General features: G+C 37.8%; 1 protein-coding gene across 2 annotated transcripts; it reads right to left on the minus strand.

Moving 5' to 3' along the window:
• Positions 1 to 426: 426 nt before the first annotated feature.
• On the minus strand, positions 427 to 27,687 carry RAB40B (RAB40B, member RAS oncogene family). 2 transcript variants are annotated; one of them, XM_010579419.1, is made up of 6 exons: positions 27,362 to 27,687; positions 5,636 to 5,696; positions 3,636 to 3,696; positions 2,687 to 2,764; positions 1,996 to 2,218; positions 427 to 1,577 (listed from the first exon to the last, which is right to left on the minus strand). In XM_010579419.1, the coding sequence occupies exons 1-6, from the start codon at positions 27,501 to 27,503 to the stop codon at positions 1,306 to 1,308; spliced, it is 837 nt and encodes a 278-aa protein (XP_010577721.1). In that variant the 5' UTR covers positions 27,504 to 27,687; the 3' UTR covers positions 427 to 1,305. The 2 variants fall into 2 exon arrangements, with proteins under 2 accessions (XP_010577721.1, XP_010577722.1); XM_010579420.1 differs by having other exon boundaries at positions 688 to 1,577; positions 1,996 to 2,161; positions 27,362 to 27,503.
• Between the last annotated feature and the right edge of the window lie 186 nt (positions 27,688 to 27,873).

The raw sequence follows: 27,873 nt of genomic DNA on the forward strand, positions 1-27,873 counted from the left end.
AGACTTGTTCTTGATTGCACTTTTCTTTAAGTAGTAATGCCAGGTCGTGGCATAACTTTGGCATTTCACTGGCTTGAATTTTCCCCACTCGCCTACAGAGGCTGTGGATTTCTATACTGATCCAGAAGGAATATTATATATACGTAACTTGACGGTATCTCACTATAGTGAAGACACCTAGAAGAAACTGGGATGAAGCTACACCATCACCTCAAAGGATTGTTATTACAATTCCTTCACAAATGGAAGACTTGACGTGTATTGTTCTTCAATATTGTTAACTGAAATATGGAAGACAGATGTTGTATCAAAAGCCTTACATGATGTTTTTAGGATGACTTCACATTCCTGGTATTCTAGTTCAGGTATATTGTTCTTCAAATTCTTCTAAAGGAAGATAAAGACAACCTTCACCAGTTAAAGAAAGCATAATAGGATTTCTTTTCCAGAAACATTTATTTATTTTTTAAATAGTTTCCTTTCCTTATAAAGCAGCTCTTCAAGTCATGTTCCTTTTACCACAGTGTCTTTGGCATTTTCCTCCTAGAACTTTCTTGTAGAGTGGTATAAAATGTAATTTTTTTTTTTTTTTACAGAAAAATAAGTATTTAAACCACAAATTAATTCCCCAAATTATTAAATAACATACCAAAAACTTTATCAAATCTATTACATACACTAATGGGACAAAACCTTGTTGTGTATGTGCATAATAATTATATATACATTTTTAGCTTAGTTAAGTTAGTGCTTCAAAGTTATCAAGGAAGCTTTAAAAAAAAATCCAAAAGCACAATTGCAGTATTACTAGAATTTGTCACACTATTTGTAGAACTTAACAATGTATACGATACATTGCATTTTAAAAACCTCTGCCTGAATATGCAAACCGATGACTCATTTTTATATTTTTTAATAGCTTGCAAAAAGACAGGATTTTATACAATTACACAGTAAGCCACTTTCCAGATTTCATGGAATTAAGAACTGAATATAATGATAGTTATCCCCTATATGAAAACACACCTACTAGTCAAAACAATGGCATCATGCACATCAGAAACTAAAATGCAGTATGAAAATCCAACAGCAAAATGTCACATCCTTTCAGTTGCACTGAACATGTCATTCATTCCAAAGCAGCATTACTGTAGTGAGCAAGCTCTAAAATAAGACTTATTTTTCTTAATTTTGTCTATGTAGTGTGATACATACATAGAATGTGCTCAACCATTAAACAAAGAGTCCTTGTGTTCAACACCTCACATGAGGGGATTCCATCCAGGTTCCTCTTCCACAGAGAGCTTAAGAAATTTTACAGCTGTTTCTTGTACAGTTTTTTGGTGGGCTCTGTGGTGGACGGATAATTTTAGCTTTCTTTAAGCTGTTCCTTTTATTGATGTTGCTGGATGTGAGGGAGTATGAGCGTCCATGCATCATCCTGGCGTTAAGGCCATTTGCCATGGAGAAAGATTTGAGATGGCTTCTTAAGGCAACAGGGAGAGGGAGCTTGTCAACAAGATGCACAGGGGTACAGGAAACTATGGCACGGCAACAAAGGTCTTGCAGACTCAGTACTTAAAAACAGACATAAAACTTGCATTATAATAGCATGCTTTTGTCAGCCACATGGTAGTAGCATACCCAGCACTCTGCATGCACTCTGTACTTCCAGGACGAATTCTCATGTCTCCTCCCACACCCTTTCCCACACATACATTATCCAAAATATCTGCTGCTTCAGCTTCCTATTTATGTCTCAATACTTAGATGACTAAGCATGTAAGTTCTAGGAAAGATATGTTATTGCCTACAAAAGCAGAACAGGTTATGCCTGTAGATACATATTTTCTGTTTAGAAAGCAAATTGTACAGGATTCCTTCTTTTTTGATGTTTTTGCATCAGGGTTAAAGTTTCTGAAAATTATCTTATAGTAATGAACCATAAACCTTAGCTAGAACTAAATTTACACATTTTCAGTGTACATCGCTTACCCTTGTTCGGCCTCCAGAGCCTGTCCATTCCATGTCTCATCAATACTATTCTTGCTAGCTCAGTAAAGGACTCTGTAATATTGAAATTACAAAGTGGACTGACTTCAAAAAAAGTCATGCCCAGCCTCTCAGCATAGGCTTGTGCTTGTTCAGTAGACACTTGGCGCTTGAAGGCTAAGTGAAGGCGATTTCCAACCAGGATTTTTGGTACACCAGGAGCATGCTGAGCAAAGAGAAGCAATAAAATATTAATAGTTTGGCTTCCATTTTCCCCTTCCCTCAATTAAAACAAACAAAAGCTTTTTCAAGATTTAAAGACTAAGCACCAGGTTGGACCAGATGATCTCCAGAGGTCCCTTCCAGCTTAAATTATTCTATGATTCTCCCTTCCTCAGAGAAGACAGGCTTGCACAGATGACATGATAAATCTATAGCAAGAGTGGGACTACAATATGAAATCTTTGCCCTCCATATGTTCTCCATCAACACCTTTAAGGAAATCAGACACTTTAGCTGATATGTTTCCAACTTTCTAGAATTACAAACTTAGAAAGAAAATTGTAAACTTGGCATCTTGGATAACTGTAGTAAGCACTGCCTGCAAATGCCAGTAGAAACAGTAGAAAATATCATAAGCAGTCGGTCTTAGTCATCTGGTACAGACTAGTGACACTCTGGGATTGTACCTTACCTCATCTATTTCTTTTATCCATCGATCGATTCCATCAAATGACCAACGATTTGTAATATCGTACACTAGTATTACTCCCTGTATTAAAAAAAAAAATAAATTCTAAGTTTAATGGAAGCATAACACAGAGAATACTATCTGTAAATTCTCTAGTTCTGAAATAATCTTCTAAGACGCTGAGCAACTTCTCAATGGAGCAGAACTTCAGCATTCTGTGAAACCAAGCCCCATCTCTCTTTGTAGATTACAGATCAGCTAAGGGGCAGAAACCCTGACTTAGTTTTAGGGTCTAATGTATTGGTAAGTATTTCTTTTTATAGTGGACAACTTTGGTTAATCATACACACATCACAAGTCATAGCAAATCAATATTTTTGGTCATATTTGGTAGCTTGAAGATTCAATGCTCTGTGCAATTCTGGAACATAACAGACGCAACTCATCAGAACCAATACATGTCATGAATTACAGCGATACTTTAAAGTCTGAAGCTATAGTGACTTTTAGTGTGTCTTTTTTTTTTGAAGTAATTTCCATATAAGTCATTACATTTCATCACATTTTAGACTATGTTTGTATTTTTCACATTACTCTTAACAGTTTTACGTTATCAATTTCTCTCACTTGGCACACAGTTTTAAAAAATAGTATTAGCATAGCCTTCACATGATCAAAGTAAGATAACATGCTTAAGTTATTGAGGTAACCAACAAGAAGGCATAATGTATATCATATTTTACCCTGATTCAACTTCAATCTCATGGATTTCCCCTCCGCAAAACAAAATCCTGCCCCTTGTTTTTTCCCATGTTTCATGATATCTTCAGACTATTACTGAATCTGCATGCAATCTACAAGTGAGCTATAGAAGCCATCACAATGGTTTGCTAACTGCTTTAATTCATCCAACAACCATTACTCATCACTGAGAAAGTTGTACTTTGCTTACCTGAGCACCTCTTGAATAAGACCGAAATATGGTGCAGAATCTCCCTTGCCCCGATGTATCCCTAAATGAAATAAATTATATATAATTTTAAAAGTAGGTGGTCTCCTATGCTAAGAGTTCAGCTAGATTAACTCATCTGTACTGATCAGTATCAGCTCTTCTTCCATTGGTCATGCAGTAGCAGTCACTAATGCATAAGAGCTCTTCTCGGTCTCAGCAGTTTTTCTCCACTGGCATTCTGCCCTTTCCTCTACATTTCTCAGATTTCTCAGGATAAGAGGACAAGAACTTCAAACTTTACTCTTGCGATTGCCCTTGGAAAACAAAGGCTACTACTCAAGTGTACATATGCTGCTAGACTTTGCATTTAGTTCAGCTTGAAGAAAGATTCTGTTTTCACAGCAAAAGAAAAGTGGGAGGAAACAATAGCTATCACCAAGGAAACTAATGGAAAAACAGTACATTCTTAATTACAGCAGCAATAGTTCATCATGAGTCTAGTATGATGAAGGCATACCTACAGAGTCATAGACAGCACAGGTTTTTAGAAAAGCATGTGCACAACAACAAAAATCACTGCATAAAGTGCTTGGAAGCAAAAATCTAATTTATAGTGAAGAATGTGATAAGAAGCAAAATTCCATGAAGACTTTTTGAGGTAGATTACAGATCTTCAAATGCAAGGCAGATATTTCCATATATGGTTATATGGTTAACTGTAGAAATATTTCCAATCTGTTATTTTAAGGAGTCCAAAGAACATCCTTGCCCTTCACAAAAAGAATTAAAACATCTCCTTCCTGGCTGCTTCTCAGATAAGCTTTTTGTGGTATTTTTGCTAAGCTATATAAAGTGGAAGACAGAAGATGAAAAAGAAAATAGGTGAACAAAATATCAAGTAATGAAGATACCATACGGCAGAGTACTATTATCCATCACTGCATTTAACAATTGAAACATTATTTTGAAAATCATAAGGGCAAAAAAAAAACAGCGAAGGATAAATTAAAAATAACTTAGCTTTGTCACACAGGCATTTAAGTCCAGTAATTTAAAAAGTTTCAAACAAAAATAAACACCGAAATTAATTTAAAAAATGGAAATAGCACAGGATTGTCTCTTTCTAGAAGGAAAAGGATATAATCATAACAATTCATTTTCACCTTCAATTCTCCATCTGAACACTGCTTGCTCCTAGAACCTGTCTCTCTGATTTATCTAGATTATGGTTCCTCAAAAATCACCCTCCATCTATTTCTTGGCCTGCACTGACCTTACTTCTCCTTCTTTTATGCCATGAGTTTAGGGAAAGAGAAAAGCAATGTATTTAAGAGGCAGTAGTGTTGCTGCATTTTTCAACTTGTACCACTTGCTGAGTATTTCTAAATGAACCAGAAGATGGCCATCTTCAAACAACCTTAACACAAAAAGACTCTGACAGACCAAATATTTGACCCTACAGAGAAAACATTTGTTGTAAAATAATTTTATTTGTTCTTGACATGTTTTTGTAAAGATCAAATCACATCAGATTGCATATTAATTAAATTATATGAGCAATAACACAGCTTTTTTTTTTTTTAATAATACTGTGGTTATTTAGTTGACCATTACTACTAATACACTGAGCAAAGGGATGTTGCTATACAATCACTGTATGCTTTCTAAGGTACTTTCATGGTTCTCATTACCAGTATATTTTATAATCTTTGAAGGCACTTTGAATCTATCTTGAAGGCACTTGTAGTCCTTTGTGCCTTTCTTCCACATTTGCTATGCATTTCTCACGTACAGAAACTGTAGGGTCCCTCATTTTACATGAAATAGATGCAAAGGAGGTAAAGAGAAAGTGTGACTTACTCAAAGGGCTAGCTGCCTGGCTTACTCTTCTTCAGCTGACTAAATATTTCTGAAGCATAAGGGAGAACTCCTGCCCTGAAGAGTTGCATTCTTGTGTCTTTGAAATATAAATTATGAGGAAAGGTGGAGCACACACTTACCAGAGCTGTAGCTTGATTCGTCGGCCATCCAGAAGAATCGTTGTAGTCTTATAATCTATACCTGTAGGGGAGACAGTCACGCAAATCTTAGAGCAGCTTGCAGGGGTACAATATACACACAGACAGTTACAGATTTCAAAGAAGCTGACCTTAAAAAAAGGTATTTGTCATTAGTACCTATGAAGTCCACATGGATAAGAACAACTATAAAGTTACAAAGACCTTTCATATTACTTAAGCTTGGTCCCTTCAGAGCAGATGTCTCAGGCTCCCTTCAGGTTGATAAATGGTCTGTTTTATTCATGATCATGAAAATCTATATGCTTAAAGAGTTTTACCTCTTCAACAGAAGAAGGTAGAACTAGCTTTTTGCCTTTTCTCTCATATATACTTTGCAGACTAAAGGCTGTTCTCTTCCTCTATTCCCTAGCTTTACGGCCTCTATTATTTCTTCCTTCCTTATCAGCTCTGACTCACAGACAGTTCTTATAGCAGATACACATGTCCCCCTCTTATATAAAAGCAGCAGATGGTGCAAGAAGTGGCTTGCCTTTTGTCTTCCAGCCTTCCCATTGACAAGAACCTTCTCTGCCCAAAAGACCTATGCAGTTAGTGTCCAACAGAACGCAGGCAGGTTCCATTTATTCCTTCCCATAACATGTCCAGGCCTTGTGGTTGAGCTACAATATCTCTTTTTGATGAGCTGAAGAAGTACTGCAGTGTTTAAGGGAAGTATACATGTATACACATGCACATATATAACATAGCTCACATCTTTATTGTACATTTTGTAGTCTTTGCAAACAACCTTCAGTGCTACATAATATTACCTTGTTACTGCTAACCTGACATGCCCCAGGAAGCAATTAAACTACGTAAAAATAAGCTCAAGTCTAGCATAACTGTTTTCTTAGGCAAAATGGCTGTAGTTTCAATTAGATTAGGTAAAACTAATCAGAAACAGTTGTGTAGCTGCAGTTGACACCTGAAAATATCCACCACGATGCTAGGGTCAACGGCCTATGAACACTGTGCTTCAGTACTGCACCCACAAACTGCAAAATTATAAACATTAAAAGAAAGAGGCTTTTATTTTATTAAATGTTATTTTAAAAGTGTGCATTCAGTATTCACACTGTGCAGCCAAGCAACACAGTTTCACTGGTAAATGTGTTTTTCTCATGTTTTCTTTGCTGTGTCATAGTTTACTTCTTGAATTGAACATTTATTCATACAGTCCTCCAAATGAAGTTTAAAAAGCATGGAAACTAGCTCTGAAAAATGTACTGAAATGTAATGAGACTTGTACCTTGAAGAAGAGAGACATGCTTTGTTTTCTGGGCCTAAGCAAAATAAGTGGGTAAGAAAAACACATTGACATAGAAAAACAAATGCATGCAGAAGCGTGCCCTAATTACTACTTAAGATTTCAGCTCATCTTTACCAGAGGAACATGGATGACAGTGCTGAAGATGATCCTGTAAGTGTAAGGTTCATTACTATGGGTGGCATCAACATCCAGAACAAAAAAGTTAATCTATATATCAATGTTTGTATTGATAAACATAACAAATGCTTACCAATAACTTTTTTTTTTTTGCTGGATTTAAGGGGGAAAGAGAAGTTTGAAAGTTTAATAAGAACATGTATCTATTACTTATATCACTGTCTCAAAGAAAAAGTATAGCATAGCACGGCACATAAACAACAAATGAAAATCTGTCTCAACTGCAAGCACAACTCTGGGGAGACACCTACCATGCAGGAGATTTGCTCTCTTTGCCTGAAAACACGTTTTGTCAGCAAGTTAACAAAATGGACTTCCTGTTGCTCCTCCAGTAGAGTATTGCTAAGTACTGCTACCAGTTGTCACGAAGAGGTCACTAAAGCAGCCACCGGTAGTCAGTTACCTCCATTTTTGTAAACAAAAATCAGGTTTAAAACCCTCTGGCTTAAATAAGCAGACACTGAAAAGAAAGCCTTACCCACCTCCTTTTTCCCCAAGGAAAGGAGTTTGTAAGACTAGGTCTGGAATAAAGAACAGATGTTAAACTACCAAACAGAAGTTATTGCAAGGTAACTGTTGTCAGCTGAGTCAGCTCCCCCTGTAGCCATAGACAAGGAGATGCTTCATTTGTGCTTCTAAAATTTGCACCACACTAAACTGCTCAAATGGCATTTGTCACATGTAAGATGCTATCTGAGGCAAACAAAATTTGAGCCTATTTTATGAAAACAACTATAAACTTGAATTCACTAAGTTATAATCACAAGACACTACTCTTTAAAAGGAGGTATGGATGTGCTACCCCAGGAAATGTTCTCCTAGTTACAAATCAGGATAATTTCTTGCCCAGACATCAGCGCACCATTACCCAATGCAGCTGTCTCCAGGTTTTAGTCTCAAGACAACTCATTTGTACACAACTATCACCAATTTCTCCTCCAGAACAGGCACTGGGGGACTCCAAATGCTTTTATTACACAGCACAGTAGCATCGATTCCTTTTTTTTTTTGTAGGATACCTATTGTAACATAGATACTAAAGCATATAGTGAAACAAGTTCTTTATCTCTAGTATGAATAACCTAATTTCTCTAATTTCCTAGCTTCTTGCATGCCAAAACTTACATTTGTAGATAAAATAGCTAATCATCAAAAAATTTCATAGTAATATCAGCAAATTGTTTTTATTTCTCTATGGTATTTGTTGATATTATTAGTAGAGTTAAACCAGCTTTAAACTTTATAAGTTGAAAGAGATTTAAAACCAACAATTTTTGAAGGATAGTTGCACTGCAGTACTATTAATTAAAAATATTTTTATCTATGAATTGATTTGACTTGTTACATGGTTTATGTCATTTCTGGCAGCAGTAGCAACTGCTAAACACCTGCCCAGTTTGAAAGCCAACAACAACAGAGGACCGTTAAGTCACCTTGTCATAGCCCTGCAGAAATGGGTATTAGCAGTGCTGAGAGCAAGGGCATTTCTTAAGAATGAGAAGCCAAGAAGACTTGCCTGTTACCAAGATCCTGGTAAGGAAGAAGCTAGCAATGACCAGAGAGATGGTAGAAAGCAAGCTTAAGAAGCAGTCTTGCTGCGATATGAAGATCAAGTAAGAAAGAAGATCAGGAAGATAGAGGCACTGTAATGGTAAGTCACATGTTATTAGGAAACATATTTCAAAAATGCCACTTCATTTCTTTTGCCCGATGGATAGTTCGCCTGAGTCACATCAACATACAGGTTCGCTACTCCCACTTTTACAAACTGATGAATACATCCTACTGTCAAGTAGGAGTATATTATGAAGAAATCTCTCGACACAGCTCCTTCTAGTCTGGCAGCAAAGAGAGGGAACTAAATTCTTCTGATTGCTCCAACTCAAATCAGAGACTGGTACTGTGCCATGCCAACTTCACAGTTCCCAGATAAGCACTGAGCTGAAAGGCCAGGGACAGCAATAATAGGCATTTCAAGCTTTTAGCTCACTGCAGAAGGGTGAATTGAAGCATATTCTGCCTTACAATTCAGGCTTTTGTCTGTACATTTGGAAAGACACACAGACAGAATCCCACCCCAATGTATTACCACCAGTTTTGGGAGACTTATTTTCATTTATCGGCCAAAGTGTTCCAGTTCTCCAGCGGTATTAGGAAATAAGTCAAATTGACAAACCACAAATTAAAATAAAAAAAAAAAAATTTAAAAAAATACCCACCCACCCCCCCGCCCCAAACCTATAGACAAAGTCTTGGGACACTGAAGGGACTAGGACATTGAAACTGTTTGCACACTGAAAGAACAAATTTCAGAAATGCTTGAAAACATAAAACATGTAGAACAAACCCTGGATAACACTATATATCTCATTCCAGCATCCTGTGCTACCACTGATATCTCCCGCAGGGTAAAATACCTCCACCAGTTTATCCAAAGTTAATGAAGAGGCACAGACCATGTTTAGCAAACACTGACACATCCTACACAGTGAACAGACATCCATCATACTGTTAAAAGACATACCAAGCATGGAAAATTAGTATTGCGTAGCTAGAGGATACACAGCTAAATAAACCTGGCACTGTGCTTTGCATCACAGACCATAAACTACTGCAAGTTGCTGATATTCAGCCACACACATAATCCAAAATAGTACTTTTTTTTTTTTTATATGACATACACAAGACGAGTCTGAAAAACATACTATTACCAGCTGCTGTTTATGAAAGAATCTTACGGGTTTCTCAAAAGATTTTTGAAGAAGAGATGGATTCAGAAACTTCCTTATTCTTCAGCTGTTATACAGATAGAAGCAGTTGATAATATAACCTGAACATCTCTGCAATTAGCATTTGCCATTGATTAAGAATCAAAACAAAAAGCCTTTTGCCATGAATCATCAGGAACAGCATGAAACCGTAACAATGAGACCAACAGATGTGGATTGTGCTGTTGTAGAAATCAAATGTCCTTCCAGAACATTATTTACTCATTTAGTAAGACAGAATAGCTTTGTTTGGATATGCAACTAAATTGTATCTCTATACAAGGAAGGGAAGCAAAAGGCTGCTAAATCAAAAAAAAATTCAACTTTGAAGTAAACCAGAAAAACCTCTTGTGCTTAATACTTTCATATGGATGTTTTTTAACAAAAATTATTTTTCTAAAGCCACAAATTGAGATTAAAGAACCTGAAACAAGTCACTGGCCTTGCTGAAGGGTTTAGATTGCTTAAATCTAATTGATTTGTAATAAATTTTGTGTTCAAGAAGAACAATATCAACAGATAGAAAACTGAAAGAAGTATTACTTAACCCAGGAATGTGGTAAGATTCCCAAAAAAGCATTTAGCTATTTTGTAACAACTGCAGTAAATAGGAAGCCATCCTCTCTGCATCAATGTTTTGCAGCCATTACCACACTCTCACTTCTGATTCATTAATCACACTGCATTCATGTCAACACTGATTATTTTAAGGGTTCCTGTGAATTTCTGCTTCTATTGAAGCTTATAGTAGTGTATCAAAGTTTCTGGCGTTTGTGATGGTCTCTTTAGGGCAGAATCCTTCAGTTGCTCATTTTGTGTTCCACCAAAGGCAACATTATTTACACCAGAAATCTTTTTGGTTTAATAACTGAGATTCAGTGATCTACAGTGTGACTAACAGCCAGTTGTTTAGCTTTGCAGCAGTGAAAAACACACTGACTCACTTAATGAAATCTGAAGCAATAGACTAGAGACCAACCACTGGTCATATCTTGATAATATGACATAGAGTTAAAATCCAGATCTGTCCCTCAAAATTTTTCATAGGAGTTGAATGTTAGCCTAATATTTTAATGTTTTGGAGCTTGTTCTGCATTTGCTTTAGAACTGTGTTTCAACTTTGATAAGTTATAGGAGAGAGGAGAAAGAAAAACGGGAAAAACCCCAAGAACTTTAAGACTAGATTCTTCAGAGCTGTGCTTTACCAATTCAGCACTGAAAGATTTTATTGAGTGGCACGTTTGTCTGAGAAAACAACCCTTTTTATACCTGAGAAAGTACAGACTACAGGACTGCATCTTTGAACCTGGTGCTCTGTTATGTTTTAGCTAATAAATACTACAAATACCAGTTTCCTTGGTTTTACTTATTCCTCTTGATGTGTCCTTTCTTTAAAGTTTAAGGCATGTTGTTCCTTGTAGATAATTGACGTCAGATTAGCAGCTTTAAGATTTAATTAAAACAGAGTCTAACTACTTAAAAAAAAAATATAATAATAATAATAATAATACCACCACCATTCCAACTACCTGTCTCCATGACCTGACCACCTTCCAGAGATTGCAGCGTTAAACACCTCCAGCAATCATTCACTCCATCAGTTTGTCCAAATTAACCATTCAGTAATAGTTATCTCAGACACACACTAATGTCTCCTTCCCATTGTTTCTATGCCAAAAATTAAGTGTCTACAAATAAATATATATATTCAGTGGGATTCTGGGCCTGTATTTAACTAAGTCCACTGAAAACATCCTTCAAGTTCAAAGACCATTGACTGCACTTCAAAAACACAGGTTTAGGTTTCAGAGAGTGCTTAAAACCATTTTCTCATAGGCACAATGAGAATTCAGTGGTCCCACCACTTGCCACTTTAACCTTCTTCAGCTATCTACCTTTTCATATACACATTAAAATTAAGATCTAACGTTTCTTTTCAGAACACATTTGTAACTGTTTCAAGTATATTTGACAAGTGGCCCAACTTCCAATTCCATTCATTTATTGTTCACAGCAAATGGACCTACAGCATGCTTTTGATTCAAAATTCAACCGAGCTTTAAAAACTAAGTCCCATGTTTTCAATATCATGCTGCAAAGATATAAACTCTTTGCAATAAAACCAGACTATATCTTTTGATATGTAAGCACGAAGATCAGGTTATGTGACAGACATATTTGCCTGCTGCTTGCCATTTTACAATAATCATCACTTTCCAAATTCCAGTCCTTTCCATCACAGTTAGTTACTGCAATAAAAGCCATCTGTTTGAAAAGCACAGATTGCCTATTCAGATTGAAATAGAGACACTAAAATTTTAGATCTAGACTGTATTCTTCACCTCATTAATCAAGCCATAAACCACAATTACAAAGTCTCACAAATAATTCACTCATTTCAATGATGTGACAATTTTCCAAAAGAAGCTATTGTATCAGAAATCTCAGCTTTATATTTAGCTTTGTTTATGGTCACAGACACATGCCAATATCACAATCTATCCTTCACTACACTTGTTTTCCTTTAAATGTTTAAAGGAATTAAGTTTACAAGAAATCTACCCTTAAAAAAATGAAAGTGCTCTTTAACAATTACAGAGAAGCTTTTCATAGTTACAACATTTTTAGGGCACCAGGTTAAAATCTCAAGATCTCCAAGCACTTCTAGTTGGCTCTAGTCCAGACTGTTGCCCTTAGAACCAAAGCAAATGGTATGGGAGTAAGAAGTTTGACACAACTTTATGGCATATTTCCAATACTAATCTGAAAACAAAATTAACAACTGAAACTCCAAGACCTATATAAGCCCCACAAAATTAATTAGTCAGGCTGCTAATTTACAGAGGCAATAACTGAATAAGTTTCTGTTCATCCTCTTACTATCAGCATTAGTAAGTAAACAAGCCAGGGCTTTGCATATTAAATTCACACCCTCCCCCAAAAGAACATGCAAACAACTTGTTAAGTACATGTTTTTTTTAATCATGCCTTAGCTTGCAGTATTTCTGCTAGGATGGCTAAATAAAAACTAAACTTTCAAGGCAGACGACTGTTTGGAAAGAAAGAAAAACCATTTGACATCAGCTAATAATCAACTTTTAACCAAAACTAGTGAACGATCCCTTTCCATTCACATTAAGAGGAAAGGAAATAAAGACCCAGAGATCATATTTCATTCTCTTCTGTCTTAACATTTACTTGTCAACAATAAAACAGCCTCTTTACAATCTAAGGCCTTAGAAATTTATTTTACAAGAAAGAAGAGAACTGTTCCCATCCCACAGGTCAGGAAGAATCAGGAACTTCAGTTCATCATTTCCTTTCTTCCACTCCAAAAGAAAAGGATATCAGAGTCATACAGTAAACTCAAATGTTTACTACAAGTTGCAGCTAACATCCTCAGATGAAAGCTGCTATATATAAACATGTTATTGTTTATAAATAGTAGCACTGCAGGAAAAGGGAATGTTATTATTAGCATTGCTGACAAAAAAAAGTTCTTCCTTTATTTCAGCACATTTTATTAATAAATTTGAAATAAATTGGGAAGGGCTTAATATATCAATCCCAGCAATCTTCTAAGTGAGGTGGTTTTTTCTTGACCCCTTTTTCCACATTTGAAAGAATCAAGTGAAACAAGGAGCCTGGGGCAATCAGTGGTCACAGAACACCTCAGGTACCTTGCAGATCAATATTCTCCTGCATCTAGATCCAACTGCTCATGCACAACACTGCAACTCACACTTCTGACTAGAAAATTCACGTTAAAAGAAAAGATCTCCAAAACTACTGACAGCTCTGGAGATGGATTGAGATAGGATTGTTATTGACTGGTAGCACTTACTAGCCAAAGGTTTTTTTAATAGTTATTTAAAGCCAATAACATCAGATTATGATTTAAGAGTGAATATGGATCACTCAGTTCCCTACACTGGGAAAGGAACACACTCTTGGCAGAAGATAACAAACATTAGCTTTACGATTTCCCTGCTTGACTCTCCAAACTCTTTGCAACAGAACTCAACATAAAAAATGTAACATCAAGAAGTTCCCAGTTTATAGTCATTGTTATCAAACAGCAACAGTATTTTAAAACAGCTCTTTTCTACTTAAGATTTGCATATTATAAAAGAATTGCCCTCAACTTTTAGTCCATTTAATATCAAAGTAGAGATAACCATAACCTAGCACCTAGTGAATCTGATTTAGAATTAACCTCTATTATAAGTACAGGGGAAAAAAAAATACATATATTCTTCTATGATACCATTTTCTCACTGCTGCTGTTCATCAATTCCTATAAGTAAGAGCTGGATTGCAAGATGAGTTCCTTTGCATATGTCAGGGATGTTGTTAACAAGCATCCTATCTTCCTAAAAAACTCAGTTACATTATTCTCAAAGAGCATCAGCTCTCAAGGGCAGCCTCCCATTCACAATCCCACCTTCACACTCCTCGCAATTAAAGCTTCAGACATCATTCTTTGTTTCATCTTCTTTGAGATACACATGTATCCCAAGCAACAGCTATGATGTGGTGCTCTGCATATCCATGAAAAGTACAGTGAAGGGAAGCTTGGCTAGCTTAAGACAACTGACCCCCCAAAAGTGGAATAAGTTTTATATAACAGTTGATTGTCCAATATTTTCAGTGCTTGTGGATATCTTCATGGTATAAAGCTTAACAGTGGGGGTCAAATCATCCTGGTGCATGAGAAAAATACCAGAAGGCAGGTTACATATCTTTAACAATTCTACAAACCAAGAAAGAAATGGGACACAGCCATGCAGAACTTGCCCTTACTTGTATCTTAAACACTAGGTTTGAAATATGGCCAGAATCTGGAAGGGAGAATAGCTTCAAACCTACCATAAAATATTAAAAACAGATGCAATATTTCACATTTTACAATATTTTCCAAATGAGAACAATGACCTTTTATGCCTTGACACTTCATTAGCAGTAAACCAGTTCAAAAATACTTGGCATCAGAAGAATCGCAAGAACATCTAGCCACTGTTATGCTGAGCTATAGGCCTAAGAGCTCACTGAGAACAGTTGCAAACCTCTCCAAAACTTCCCTAGGCTTTAAATCAAGTCTCAAATAAATGATTCTAAAGAATTAAACCACCACTTTCAGTTAAGCATATCAATATATCATAACAATTAGAAAAATAAGAACTGTATCATAAGCATATTCCTGTATATTATTAAATTGTAAGTAATACTTATGATAAATGGCAAGATATAACCAACGTTTACAAAAAACAATCCAAAAAGCCTACTCCAGGATGCCATCAATACTCCCAGAAGTCACAGCAGTATTTGTCACCAAGTATAGTAAAAGAAAAAAAAAAAAGCAGCTTTTATTTGAACCGCACAAAGCACCACTTGTTAAAAGAAGAAAAAAGATTACTTGAGAAATAATTCTTTGAGCTGAACAAGTTAAGAATTCTGTCATTATGATGAATTGAAGATCAAAGTGAGAATTCACAACAAGTAGGTGTAATTGCAATAATTTTGCTTTAAAGATGCCAGACAGCAAAATTCGTATCGTTATTGAAAAATTACTGTGGCTTAGAAACTACAATCCAGAAAACATACAGTCATCTTTCCCAAAGCACAGATACTTGAAGAGGAAGAGCTTTCAAACTAACCTCCAAAGCAAGGAACAAAAGACCAACTGCACTTCTTAAATTTGGAATTCCATGTAAAACACATGCTGCAGTAAAAGGGGCATTATAGATAACCTTACCATTAACTCAAGGAATTCCCAAATCATGAGATATCTTCAGGACATATACTTCCATTAGAAAAATGAAGTCTGGCTTGGATTATGCTTCCACTTCTCCCTTCTCCTCTTCCCCAGCTATTCCAGCAGAAGAATTGCCAAAGTTGTTCTGCTTTTCCAGGACAAAAAATTAACACAAAATGCTAGCGAACAATCTTTGTTAGGATTTAAAGGAGAACGGCAGACTATACATTACTGACACAAAGCTGTTCCATTCATCATTTAGTTAGTATCAGTGTTCCAAGAAATTAAAATAAACTGATTTCAGGTGAATAGGATCAAAGGAAATTTCAGGTTGGAGCAATCTCAGAAGATCATCTAGATCTGCCTCCTGCTCAAAAAAGGATCAGATATAAGTGAGGTCTGGAGACTGCATAACCTCTCTGGGCAACCTGTTCCACAGCTTGACTATCTTCATGGTAAAAAAGTTTTTCCCCTCACCCATTCCGAACCTCTCTTTCTTCAACTTACACCAGTTGTCTCTTACCCTCCCACCATGCACAAAGCCTCACTCTGTCCTCTTGATGACCTCCTCATGGGTACCAGGCGGCTGCTCTTAGGTTACCTGCCCAAGGTCTCTCTTCTCCAGAGAGGTGACTCATTAGTCTGTGGCCAAACTTCATTGAAGTTGTTAGTATTGCAGACTTTTCTTCACTTCAAAACTATGCAATTACTTTTCATGGAGTCTTCTGCATTGAACTAGCCTGTCTTCCAGATGTTGAAAACAAATACAGTATAGATTGATAAGTGAGCCTGCCTACAAAACTATAGGTCTCAAACAGTACTGATTACACTCCTGTTTGGAGACAAAACCTAGAATTTCTATACAAAAATGATTACACCACATGTATTCTTGTACTCTAGAATCTTCTTGCTCCAAGACTAACAGAATTCTAAAAGGGACTGTGTTTCTTGTCAGAACTGAAAAAGAAAATCAATTTAAAAGTTTAGAGGTTACAAACCTGTTTAAAATTCCATTTATCATGCTTCTATTGGATAAAGTATGAGTTCAAGTTAAAAGACAATCTACTAATTCAGAAGGGGTTTGAAAAGTCAAGGTTGTACTTTACACAAACTTCACTCAGCATATTTACCGAAGCAAACACACAGAAAGATTAGAAGAACTGAGTCCTGACTGACTGAGATCATGCACTGTGTATAGGGATTGCTAAAACAGTTAGAAAAGAAATGTATGTATCCAGATATCCATGTTAAAAATTTTGCACCACAAGACTCTCTGTATACTGACTCAGTCATTCCATTGAGTGCATCAGCTACATGAGCCTCTTTTCCTCAGTCTAGTCTTGAGAGAGTATTAAAAAGGCTGCCAGACCTGCTGGGTCTCTTCTGGGTTTTCCAGCTGGCAGTTTCATATTTCATGCACTTAAATATCCCATTTTAAGGCACTGCATAAAGTCAGCTTGCAAACAAAGTATAAAGGCACGGAAGATACATTAATACATCGCTGTCCCTAAAATTTTGAAGGGATTAATTACCTTGATTCGAAACCTATGGACTAAAATACCCCTACCCCCCTTTTTCTTTCTTTTTATTAAACTGTTGGTTTTTTTTAAATAGTTTCTGTTTCATCCAAACGTCTATAATGGCTCATTCTTTATGAAAACGGGCAATTAAACATACAATCCTCAAATACACTTATGACTGCTCCTTCAATATATTCTTTCAGAGTACATAAGCACTCTTTGCTGTTTCAGCTTTGCTGATGTGGGATTACAAGGAAACATATGCTGGTAAAGTCAGTGTACGGCTCTTTGCATGAAGTTGTAGCCCAGAGGAAAAATGAGAGCAATGGCAGGAGCATAACACTGAGTTACTAACTGCCAAGGTGTGCTCAACATACCTAATATAAAACCGGGGGAAAGTAAAGAGGTAAAATCTGAATCATAAGCCTGGAACACACCACACAGTAAACAAATTATGGTTATTAAATATAAGTGATTGGACTGCATTTGAAAGTGTGAAAGATCAGCTGCAATTCATCTAGTGCAAGTGTGTCACTCTTGGACTGCAGCTTACTTTTAAACATTGTCACATGTTCAGTCTCCTCTACATTTACATCTGCACACACATGGAACTTAAACTAGCCATATATTAAGAGTAACTGGAACTTCTTAATAAATAGGCTATCTTCTGATCCAAGAATGAAAGTATTTTTGCAAAACATTTCTCCAGAGTTTTGGGTACTGAAGTACACTTAAAGAATATACAATATTTTAACAAACACAATTAAAACAGGCATTTACGGCATTGGGAGTTTATGTTATATGAACACGAAACCAATACCCCAAAAAAAATTTATTGGGGGAAACTCTAAATAGTTTGATTTTGCATCAGTCCACATCTTATTTTAAAGCTGCATTTTTTGGAGGAGTCATAGCAGTCCAGAGGTGTGTCTACACTAACCGGTATTGAATGTTTCAAAGAAGGTCACAGAATCCCACTTACTCTAGCATAAGAGAAAAGAAATGCATAGCAAAATGGTTTCTTTATATAAATTTGGAAAGAGCCATAGAAATTTGCAACTATAATTTTTAATTAAAAAAGAGCACACAGATTACCCATTTTCATAAATGAAGTAGCTGCAAATAATTCTAAATCTCCAAATATTGGATTAGGAAGGCTGGCAGTCACATGAGGGAAGCAGACCTCAGAAAGCAGCCAGGTTTGCATGTTCTTCCTAAATAGGATCTCTCTTACCATTTTTAACAGAGTGCTAGGCTAAATTAGCTCAAGATGACACTTACGTTCTTAACTTTTTAAATCAGTTACTTTTTAAAATCCATGGAAATCTCCATTCCAGAAATTCTCATCATAGTTACCCCACCTCTTCATATTAAACTACCAGTTTTTACTTTGAAATCCAACATTGCGCAAGTAATTTTAATATCCAAGATAACTCTGGAGTAACAGCCTTGGCTCTTCTGGCTTCCTCGTGCTCACCAGCTATTGCTGAATCACTCCATCTTCTGACACCACTTGTTGATTTCACACAGTGCTTTCGTATCAGCACCCTTCAATGGCAAATCCCACGCAACAAAGAAAAATAGCAAAGCTGTTACATTGGCTTTCAGCTTTGCACAAGACTACATCTCATGAACAATAAATAACTTTCCCTGCTTCTGACAACAATCATGATTCCAAAATACTTAATCTTCACTGTTTATATGCCTACAGAACAGCAAAAAATTACTGACTTGACAGAAATGTTTTTGTATGCATGTAAGGGTGTCTTCACTGCTAGATCCTACCTGTCCTTCCCCCAATTTGAAAAGAGTTACTTTTCTGTCCTAGAGAGGATTCTACCTTGCCTGGAGCACAGTTCAGAGATTTGGTTCAGCCAGTCTGAATATATGAGCCAGAATACGTTCCACTTCCTTAGAGATTTCTATCCTTTAGGGTTCAAAACAACCCATGCCTCCTGTAAAGAGTCACCAATCAGATCCAGTGAGTCTCAGCTGAACACAGCACATGTATTCCTTTTACCAATATGCAGTCAGAGTAACAGTCTAAGTAACATATCAAACAAGAATGTAATTATACCAAAAGCAGGTATGTACTACATTAAAGCCTTAAGGCAGCTGTTCTTCAACACACTTTGTTACTCGGCACAGCTCGTCATTGACAATACTTTTCTGTTTATACCACCCAGCTGAAAGAGGAAACTCTCTTAGATGCCACAAACTACTGTAAAGATGTGAGCGAGGTTGGCTTCTGGACCTTTAAACCCCTCCATTCCTGGGCAAAAATGACATCCTAACTTCATAGTAATTAGCATTCTAAATTGTCAATTCAAATCTATGGAAAGTTAGATACGTAAACAGCTGTTGTGAACGCCAATATTTTTGTGGACTTGGCCCTGAGTAGGTACTAAATTACAGTCAATACTGACAGATGATTTTATCATACCTTTTTGAAAGACCGGACATCAAGTATACAGTTTATGTTGATAGATCAGCGTTTGATCTGTAACAGCTTCACTTACTTACGAACTTGCAGCTCTGACTGGAGTATTTGACTACTTAGCTTGTCTAGTTCATACTTCCCTATTACAACATGTCAAGACATAAAAGAAAGGAACAATTATTTGTACAGATGTGTTCCACTATATCAACAGATTTAGATGTGGATAAAAAAAAACATTGCAAGCTCAAACCAAACATGTTTGGTGTCTTACATTTGAGATGATCCTTAAATAAAACCAGTATGACAAACACTAGCCCATGTTGAGTATTTTGTGTAACTATTGCATTAGTTTCATATTTTCAGTCTTGTATTAAACAAAATTCAGAAGAGCTGATGGGATACAAATGAAACTTCTAAAGTTAGCTGATTTCTATTCTTAATCCCATTTACCATTCTTGTTTAGCTCCCAGAACAAAAACAAATTTACAGCAATATGTAAATGTAATTTAACCAACATATTGGATAAAACTTAATCCTAGCACAGGCAAACACAATTTTGGTTAGGCCAAAGCAGCTTAAAAGGACTCAATTACCTTCAAGTCTGACCACTTTTCAAAATAGCCTAGACTTTGTCTTTCATGTTGCACACCTGTCTGGGAGCCTCATGGTAATTTTGTTTTTTACCGTCACTTTCCCACTCCCTCATATCTATGAAAAAAATGGGGGGGGGGGAGGGGGAGGAAGACACCGGTAACCCAAAGAAAAATGAGACAGGCAGCACATAGTGCTATTGAATGAATGTGCACGAGAACGACAAAGAAGAAAGTAAGCTATTGTTATAGTCTCTTTTGCCACAACAAGCTAAAGTATTACTTGTAGCAATAGCTGATATCAAATTCAGACAAGTGTGCGCAGGTTGGTTTTAGGCAGGAATCTGGAAAACATTTGCATGATGTTAAGATTTCAAGGCTTCTTCATTCTGAAACTGTACAATAATATGCTTGACCAAAATTTAGGTGTTTTCTTTGGTCTTTTGTTGTTGTTGAATGGGCTAAGAAACATAAAGGCCAGTTAATGGAAAAGAACAAGGTACACAAATATCTGGTTTGAATATGTGCATGTGCACACAGGTTTGATTTTTTTCCCCTCCAATATGGTTGGGTGAGGAGTGCTAGGAAGAGAAATAATTTAAGCCTATTGATTAAGTGGGTTTCAAAACCTCACTGTAAGATGACCTAGCTTCTGACCTTAATGAAATTATAAGACAGTAACACTTTGGGCCATGAGATGGATACAAGTGCATGACACTTAAGTTGCAATATTAAAACACAGAAATATTACTGCTGTATTAAACAGAAGAAAAATGGCCAAGTAGAAGAAAGTGTGCCATAAACCAAAACTAATTTTATGAAAGGTTTGAAGGAACATATGAAAAACCATACATTGCCAAGCAGGCCTAGAATTTCTATTGCTCCATTAAATCAAGCAAGGTGAATATTCATTGTTTCAACAGATGCGCAAGATCAGCTAATAAATACAAAACCCAACATTGACTGATTGACCTGACCATCACAGGAAATGCTACAGTATCCTCTACCACATTGTTTATGAAGAATATGGAAAAAGAGGTAAAAAAAGGTGTCACTCAATATGCTGCCACATATCAGAGGAGAAAACATGATGTACTGGTCTCATGAGGCAGGCAATTCTTAGCATGAGACTCCAAACTTGAGATTTGGGGATGGGGGAAAGGCACACGAATTGAAGCAAAGAACAAAGGTGGTCTGAATTAGATCATAAGCTTTTTTTTTTTTTTTTTTTTTTTTTTTTACAGGATGGAAAGTATCTGTCATAAGTAAGGCAAGAATAAAGGCAATCGGGTCAAACCAGGATCCACATTTTTAGCTAACACACGCCTCTCATAATTGACTGCCTATTAAGAAGAATTGCTACTCCACAGTGCTATCACCTGGAAGAGACAAAATGCAGTTATAGGTGGTGGAAAAGGGAGAAATTATTTCCATTTTTCTATTTTAAACACAGTGAAAGGGGAAGAGCAAGTACAGAGTAGGCAGCAGTTTCTGTTTATTGAACTTTCTTCACATGCAGTATATAATACAATTTTAAATTAATGTTGTCTTTCAGCAGTAAGCACTACTCTTGTAAGACACCACATTAAAGGGGCAGTCATAAATAACATATTTAGAGTAGGATCTATTACTGCTTTACAGGCTCATCCAAAAATAGGTTAGATGCCCTATTTGAAGCAACTATTTCTTTCCACTAATGCCATGGAAGCCTACAGTGATGAGTTAAGACACTAGATGTCTTCTAGGCACTTAAAATTGGCGTATGAAATCAAATCTCACCTGTTTTTCCTCGCACAAGAATGCAGTCTAAATCTTTTTAAACTGAGATCAATGGGCATACAACTGGATTTTAACAAAATTCAAGGGGGAAAAAAATTCATGCCTATTCAACCTTTTAGGAAAAGTTACTTCATGACAGCTAAGAGTGGTCAATCTTTGCTCTCCTTGTGCTGTGAGATAAAGCCTAGTTTATTTATAGGCAAGCATAAATAACCTCAAAAGGTGTTTATTTACTCATAGACACTGGTGCTCAGCAACTTTAAATAACTCTTCTGCTGGAGAAATCCTAATAGCATGGACTGAAGATTGTCCCTAAAAGCTGGTGCTATGTGCAAAGAAATACAGAAATATAATGATGTTGCCATTAGTTTCTATTGCAATCTTTAGATCATGTTGTGTTTAGGAAAATGTAATGGCTTCAAAATAAGTCAGTGATAAGCAACCCATCCTATTCATTATTATACTGGTAGGAAAACAAAGCAATTTTATTTCCCCTTCCTTTCAGCAAAGTAACATTTTCAAAACCACAGTTTCATGAAGACAGAACAGAGAAACTTAACATCAAATCTCTGTGGGAAGACTTTTATCTCCATTAGTTCTTTATTTGGTCTTGTTGGGAGTGAGAGGAGGAAACCACAGTCAGCTCACAAATCTGAGTCTTTTAATTTCTCTTGTTAACAATGTTTCCTTTTGTTTCCTTATTTTAGTTAGGGCTCATTCCCTCCTCTTCACACCAGCTTTACACCAAAGAATGGCTTTGATCTGTGTCTTAAGTTATCAGGAAGAGCCACCACGAACTGTAAGTTTGTCTGCTGGGATGCGAGCAGCTGACAACTATCCCAGTCCACATGCTCCCTACGTACAAGGGTATTCTGGCTCTCCCCATAAGGTCTGCTTGAGGTTGGGCCATCCAAGCTCCAGGCCTGTGTTCTAACCACTTAGTGATCAAGACAACCACTTATTAACACCCACAACTATGACACACCAGGATCTTTTCAAGCATTCAGATAAGACAACAAATACCCCAGTGAAGTTCTCAACCTAAAACCAGACAGAATTTACGGGAAGACAAATAACTGTGATATGAACTTAAGAGGATATGAAAAGGTTGCTAGAAGAGAGACAACTTGTCAGTTTAAACCTGATGTTCCTGCAAGAAAAGGAGTAGGAGTACACAGGTTTCAACAATCATTCCTTTCAGTCCCTGTGTCAAGCAATCACACTGCAAGCATATGTTAGTATGAAAGCAAAACAAGAATCCAGCTGAATAAAAATCTGCTAGTGCAAAACAGAAAAATATTTGTCTACTTGGTGACAGCACATCTATGGTATTATGTTCTAGTCTAGAAGCAATTATTTCCTCTAAATTTATTCTCATAAGAAACTAACAATGGTTAAAAGCAAAGGTTCTGCATCTCTCTGTAAGATCATTTTTGTGCAGCTTTTCTTACCAGGTTAGAGACAAAGTGTGTCCAATCTATTGTAATTTCAGTTTTGAGCAAGATGTGGGAGAACTACAAAGGCAGGTTACCCAGACAACTATCCTTACTGCCTACCTGCCCATCTCCTGGATAACTGCTTTCTAAATTATCTCTATGAATCATGTTCACCAATGCATTTTCCATGGCAGTCCTTACTTCGTTATGTTAATAAAACTTCTTCTCTTCTTCTTTCCAACCCAGAGTGCTTTGGTCATTATGAAAAATTTGGAGACCAAGAGATTGTACTCTGTCTTAATAGCTGAACTTTGCCAAATGCTTTCAAACCACGGCTTGTGGGCCAGCAGCAGCTTGCAGGGACTTGACTGATCACACGATGCTGGCTTTCATTCCCATCTCCAGATTTCATATCATTTTTGTGTACTGACAAAAAACAGTAAGACACATGCCTGCCATATTTTCCTGGGAATGAGAAAGATGGCAGATTTATTTTTGAGTAGTTAAGAAAGTGCCTGTGAAGAATTAATTTGTGGTTTATACAATTAAAGTTTGAGCCCATAGAGTTGAGATGAGAGAGTTATATAGCTGCACAAAAAGCCTTCAAGAATCTGACGGCTACCCCCCCAAATGCAAAAAAAAAACCCAACCCACCAAAAAAACCAAAACCACCCCACGCCCCCTCCCTACTCCCCCATTCTGGTCAACTCTTGTCTGCTTAACTGTCTTTGATGCTGCTGAAGACAACAACCAACCAAAAGGCCCTTGATCCTTCTTTGCTGATGAGTCCACCCTCACTCAGCATTTCTTCCACCTGTCTTAATATCCCATGGGGTTCCTTTAGATTCTCCTCATTCCTAAAGGAGGGGTCACACTCTGTTCAACACTGTGTCCTTCCCTATATTTCCTTTATAAATAATATGTCTCTCTACTTCTTAGAGCACTGCAGTGCATCTTAGCAATACGTCCTGTTGTTTAGCATAAGAAAGAACCCTATATCAAACCTACATTCTAAATTCTTCAGCTCTAATGCATTGCTGTCTTTTCCGAAACCCAGCCCTGTAAATTCAGGGTCTTCTTTCCATTTTATCCACAGAATTGGTAAGCTCTCTGAGCAGCTGGTCTCATCTGTCCCTCATCTTGACCACCCTTTGTAGCCTGTTCTTTCCAAACTTCTCAACATTCATATTCCCACCTTCAATTTACTAAAATTCAAGCAGTGGGAGTAACCTTTTTCCTGTTGCAATAAACATCAAATTCTGTCTCTCTTGCATATACAAATTTAAACAACTGCCCAAATTCCCATGTTTCATCACATTAACTTGTTTGTTCTCTTTTCAAGGCCCTTCAGTGCTCTTCCTCTCTTCAATTGCTCTTGTTTTTTACCACATCATCTCTCTCCTCTTCCATTGCAGTCTCAAAGCTATTCTCTTTCATCAAGCTCCACAACAAAGTTTTGTCATTTCAAAGCTTATACATGTGGCACATCTTGACAGAACCTATCACATCACTAGACTTTCTCTTTCCAATTCAGAGACCTAGCTGGCATTATGAAAGTGGTAGATCCTAGCAGTTAACTAAGGACTTGAAAATGGTGAAAAAGTCAGTGTTTATCAAGCTTTTTAATCAAGTTAAATTACAAAATGAGTCATAATACCAACAGGATGTTTAGCTCTATCCCTCTCCTTGCATCTCTGTTTTCATAGTCCCTGAGCCTGCACAGATTCATCACAGCTGCATCCTACGCAGCCAAGCTCAAATGGTGTAGGAAAGGCTGAGGAGATACAGGCAGAGAAGGGATATTGGATACAGATCCCCAAAGAAACTGAGTAGCTTACATGCGGTGTTCAAAAGTATTTCAAGTTTGATGCATTCAAGAACATTATAAACTTAAGAGTGAGAAAATACTTCTTATGAACTTTCACAGTTAAAATCCTTCTTTACGTGAGACTAGACAGTATACAATGATCGTGTAAACACTGAGACTCAGTAGGTACAAAAATTCTTAATTATGACACTAGTTGCATAAAATTAAGAATCAGATTATATTCCTTCCAAATTTTACTACCATGCCATCTCTTATATCTACCCTCCTCTTGTAACTCACACACCTCTCTTCAGACATGCTCATCTTCTCAGGACTAAGAACTTCCTTCAGTCTCTGTGAAACGGTGACCTTTGCTAGCAGACTTTGTGAGGTCCTGAATTACCATATTTCCCTAACCTCGTATAGTTCAGGTTGATAAATATCCTGGTGAAGAGACTACAATCCATGAAATAGCACATAAAACTTACTTACAACCCTGTATGTATACATTTTGAAGTTATTAGTAGCGATGAAGAATTTCCAAGCTGCGTGTTAAATACTTGCAAAATAATTCAAAAAGAATATTTGTATTTCTTGGCTGTCAAGAAATCTATTCACAGAGTTATAGTGTTATTCACACAAATATTTTTAAGAGCAAAACCACAAGCATCAATCACAATGTTTACATGCAAAAGTCTGAAGTAAGACTGATGAGCTCAGGAGCTGGTCAAACGCTCTCTCTCAGTTACGTCAAGATACATTGGAGACTAAAGTGGTCCTTCAGCATAAGAATGTATAAACTAGATTGTGTGTACAGAACAGAGCCAGATTAGGCACGCTCTCCCCAAGCCTTCTGTCACTTTTCTTCAACCACCTGAAGAGCATGAAGAGTAAACACACTGCAACACCCCAAGGAGTAATTCAGCAAAACTACTATGCAAATATCTTAAAATGTACATTGATGCCTTCGAGGTACACTCTGACTCATAAGCAATGGTACAGAGAACTCTCCTCCCTCCCTTCAGTTCTAGCTGTGAATCAGTGCTATGAACAAAATGTAATAACAGATCCTAAGTCAATGTAAAGTCTTCCAGTGAATTAACTAGTCACAGACTTATACTGGCAGTAAATTAAAGCAATGGGTAATTTGACACGACAATTTGCTTTTTAATATGCCGCATGAGGGAAAAAAACCCCTAGAGTACGTTCTAGGCAAACAAGATTGGGGAATTGAAAAGAGGAGAATGGAAGGGAAGGAACATAGAAATCCCCTTTTCCCTGAGCCATTAGCTTAGTTTTTAATCAGTCTGCAATGTTCACAACTCCCTATTCTGCAGACAGAATATATCTGGCATGGATGAGGCTCTTCAGTCTTGCCCTTTAAAAAGCTTAAAGTGAAAGGACATACTACAAACATGAACCTTGATCTTAAAGGGCCACTCTTCTGATATTAAGAACATGACAGTGGAAAAAAAGGGAGAAAAAAAGTATCTCCTTTTCAGCTCTTTCAGTGAAACCAGTTTCACAGCAAATTCCTTTGCTGTTTAACAAAGATCCTTTACTAGAAAAACATTTGTATTAGTATTTACCTTTACGCACTGATGAAAACAGGAAAATAACCGCTTAGGAAGATAAACCCTATCACCTTGATCAATACGTTCTGTGTATTAAGGCATTCCTCTTAAACTTGAGCTCCAAAAATAAGGCCATTCCTCTTAAACTTGAGCTCTCGGACGTGAGATCACCTGCACGGGATTTTAAACCCCGACAGCAATTCCACCTCCTTTCTGAAAACTACCTACAGCAAAACATCATTCAGCATGTCTTTGCCTGCACCCTTTTTCTCCTCTGGTACTACCTGCGAGCTCCATAAATCAGCGGGAACCCGCAGAAACAGATGTTTCCATCTGTTGGTCCGGCTGTACTGATTTCCCAGCCGAGAAGTTGGCAGCGTAGGCCATGGCCTTTGCCTCCGGCGCGGCCGGAGCCTCTCGGCGGGTCCGGATCCCGAGAGCCTGGAGGGCCACAGGGGGCTTGTGATACGCGGGTGGGAACCGGGGAGCAGCGGGCCGAGACACCTCATGGCAGCGGGAGGAACTCCCGGGGCGGGGGGGAGCAGCTTACCCATGTGGTACCCGTAGGGCGACTCGGTGGCTCCGTCCTGCAGGCTGGCCAGGATCTCCCCCTTGCCCACGTCGCTGTCCCCCACCAGCAGGAATTTCAGCAGAAAATCGTAGGCTTTCACCGGGCTTCCCACGTGGCTCATCCTCCTCGTCGCTCCCCCCAGCCTCCCCGACGGATCAGCTCCCGCGGCCCATCCCGGGGCCCGGGGGGGCCAGGTGACCGCGGCGGGCAGCGGCGCGGGCAGGCAGCGGCATGCCCGGCGCTGGCGGGGGGGAGGCGTGAGGCGGCGGCGCGGCCCCGTCACGGCAGCGGGGGCAGCGCCCGCCGCGCCATCCCTCGCCGCGGCCGGAGCAGGGAGGCTCTCGGGGCGCGCCTCCTGCGGCGACGGGAAACGGCGGTCCGGGCGGCGGGGGGAACGGCGGCAGCGCGCGTCGCGTCGCGTCGCGACGGAACGAAGGCGACCGTCTCCTCCGACGGAGGGCCCGACCCTCTCCGCGCGGGCCGCTCGGCGC

This window comes from Haliaeetus leucocephalus, unplaced genomic scaffold (genome assembly GCF_000737465.1).
Source record: "Haliaeetus leucocephalus isolate CR32 unplaced genomic scaffold, Haliaeetus_leucocephalus-4.0 Scaffold657, whole genome shotgun sequence".
NCBI lineage: Eukaryota > Metazoa > Chordata > Aves > Accipitriformes > Accipitridae > Haliaeetus > Haliaeetus leucocephalus.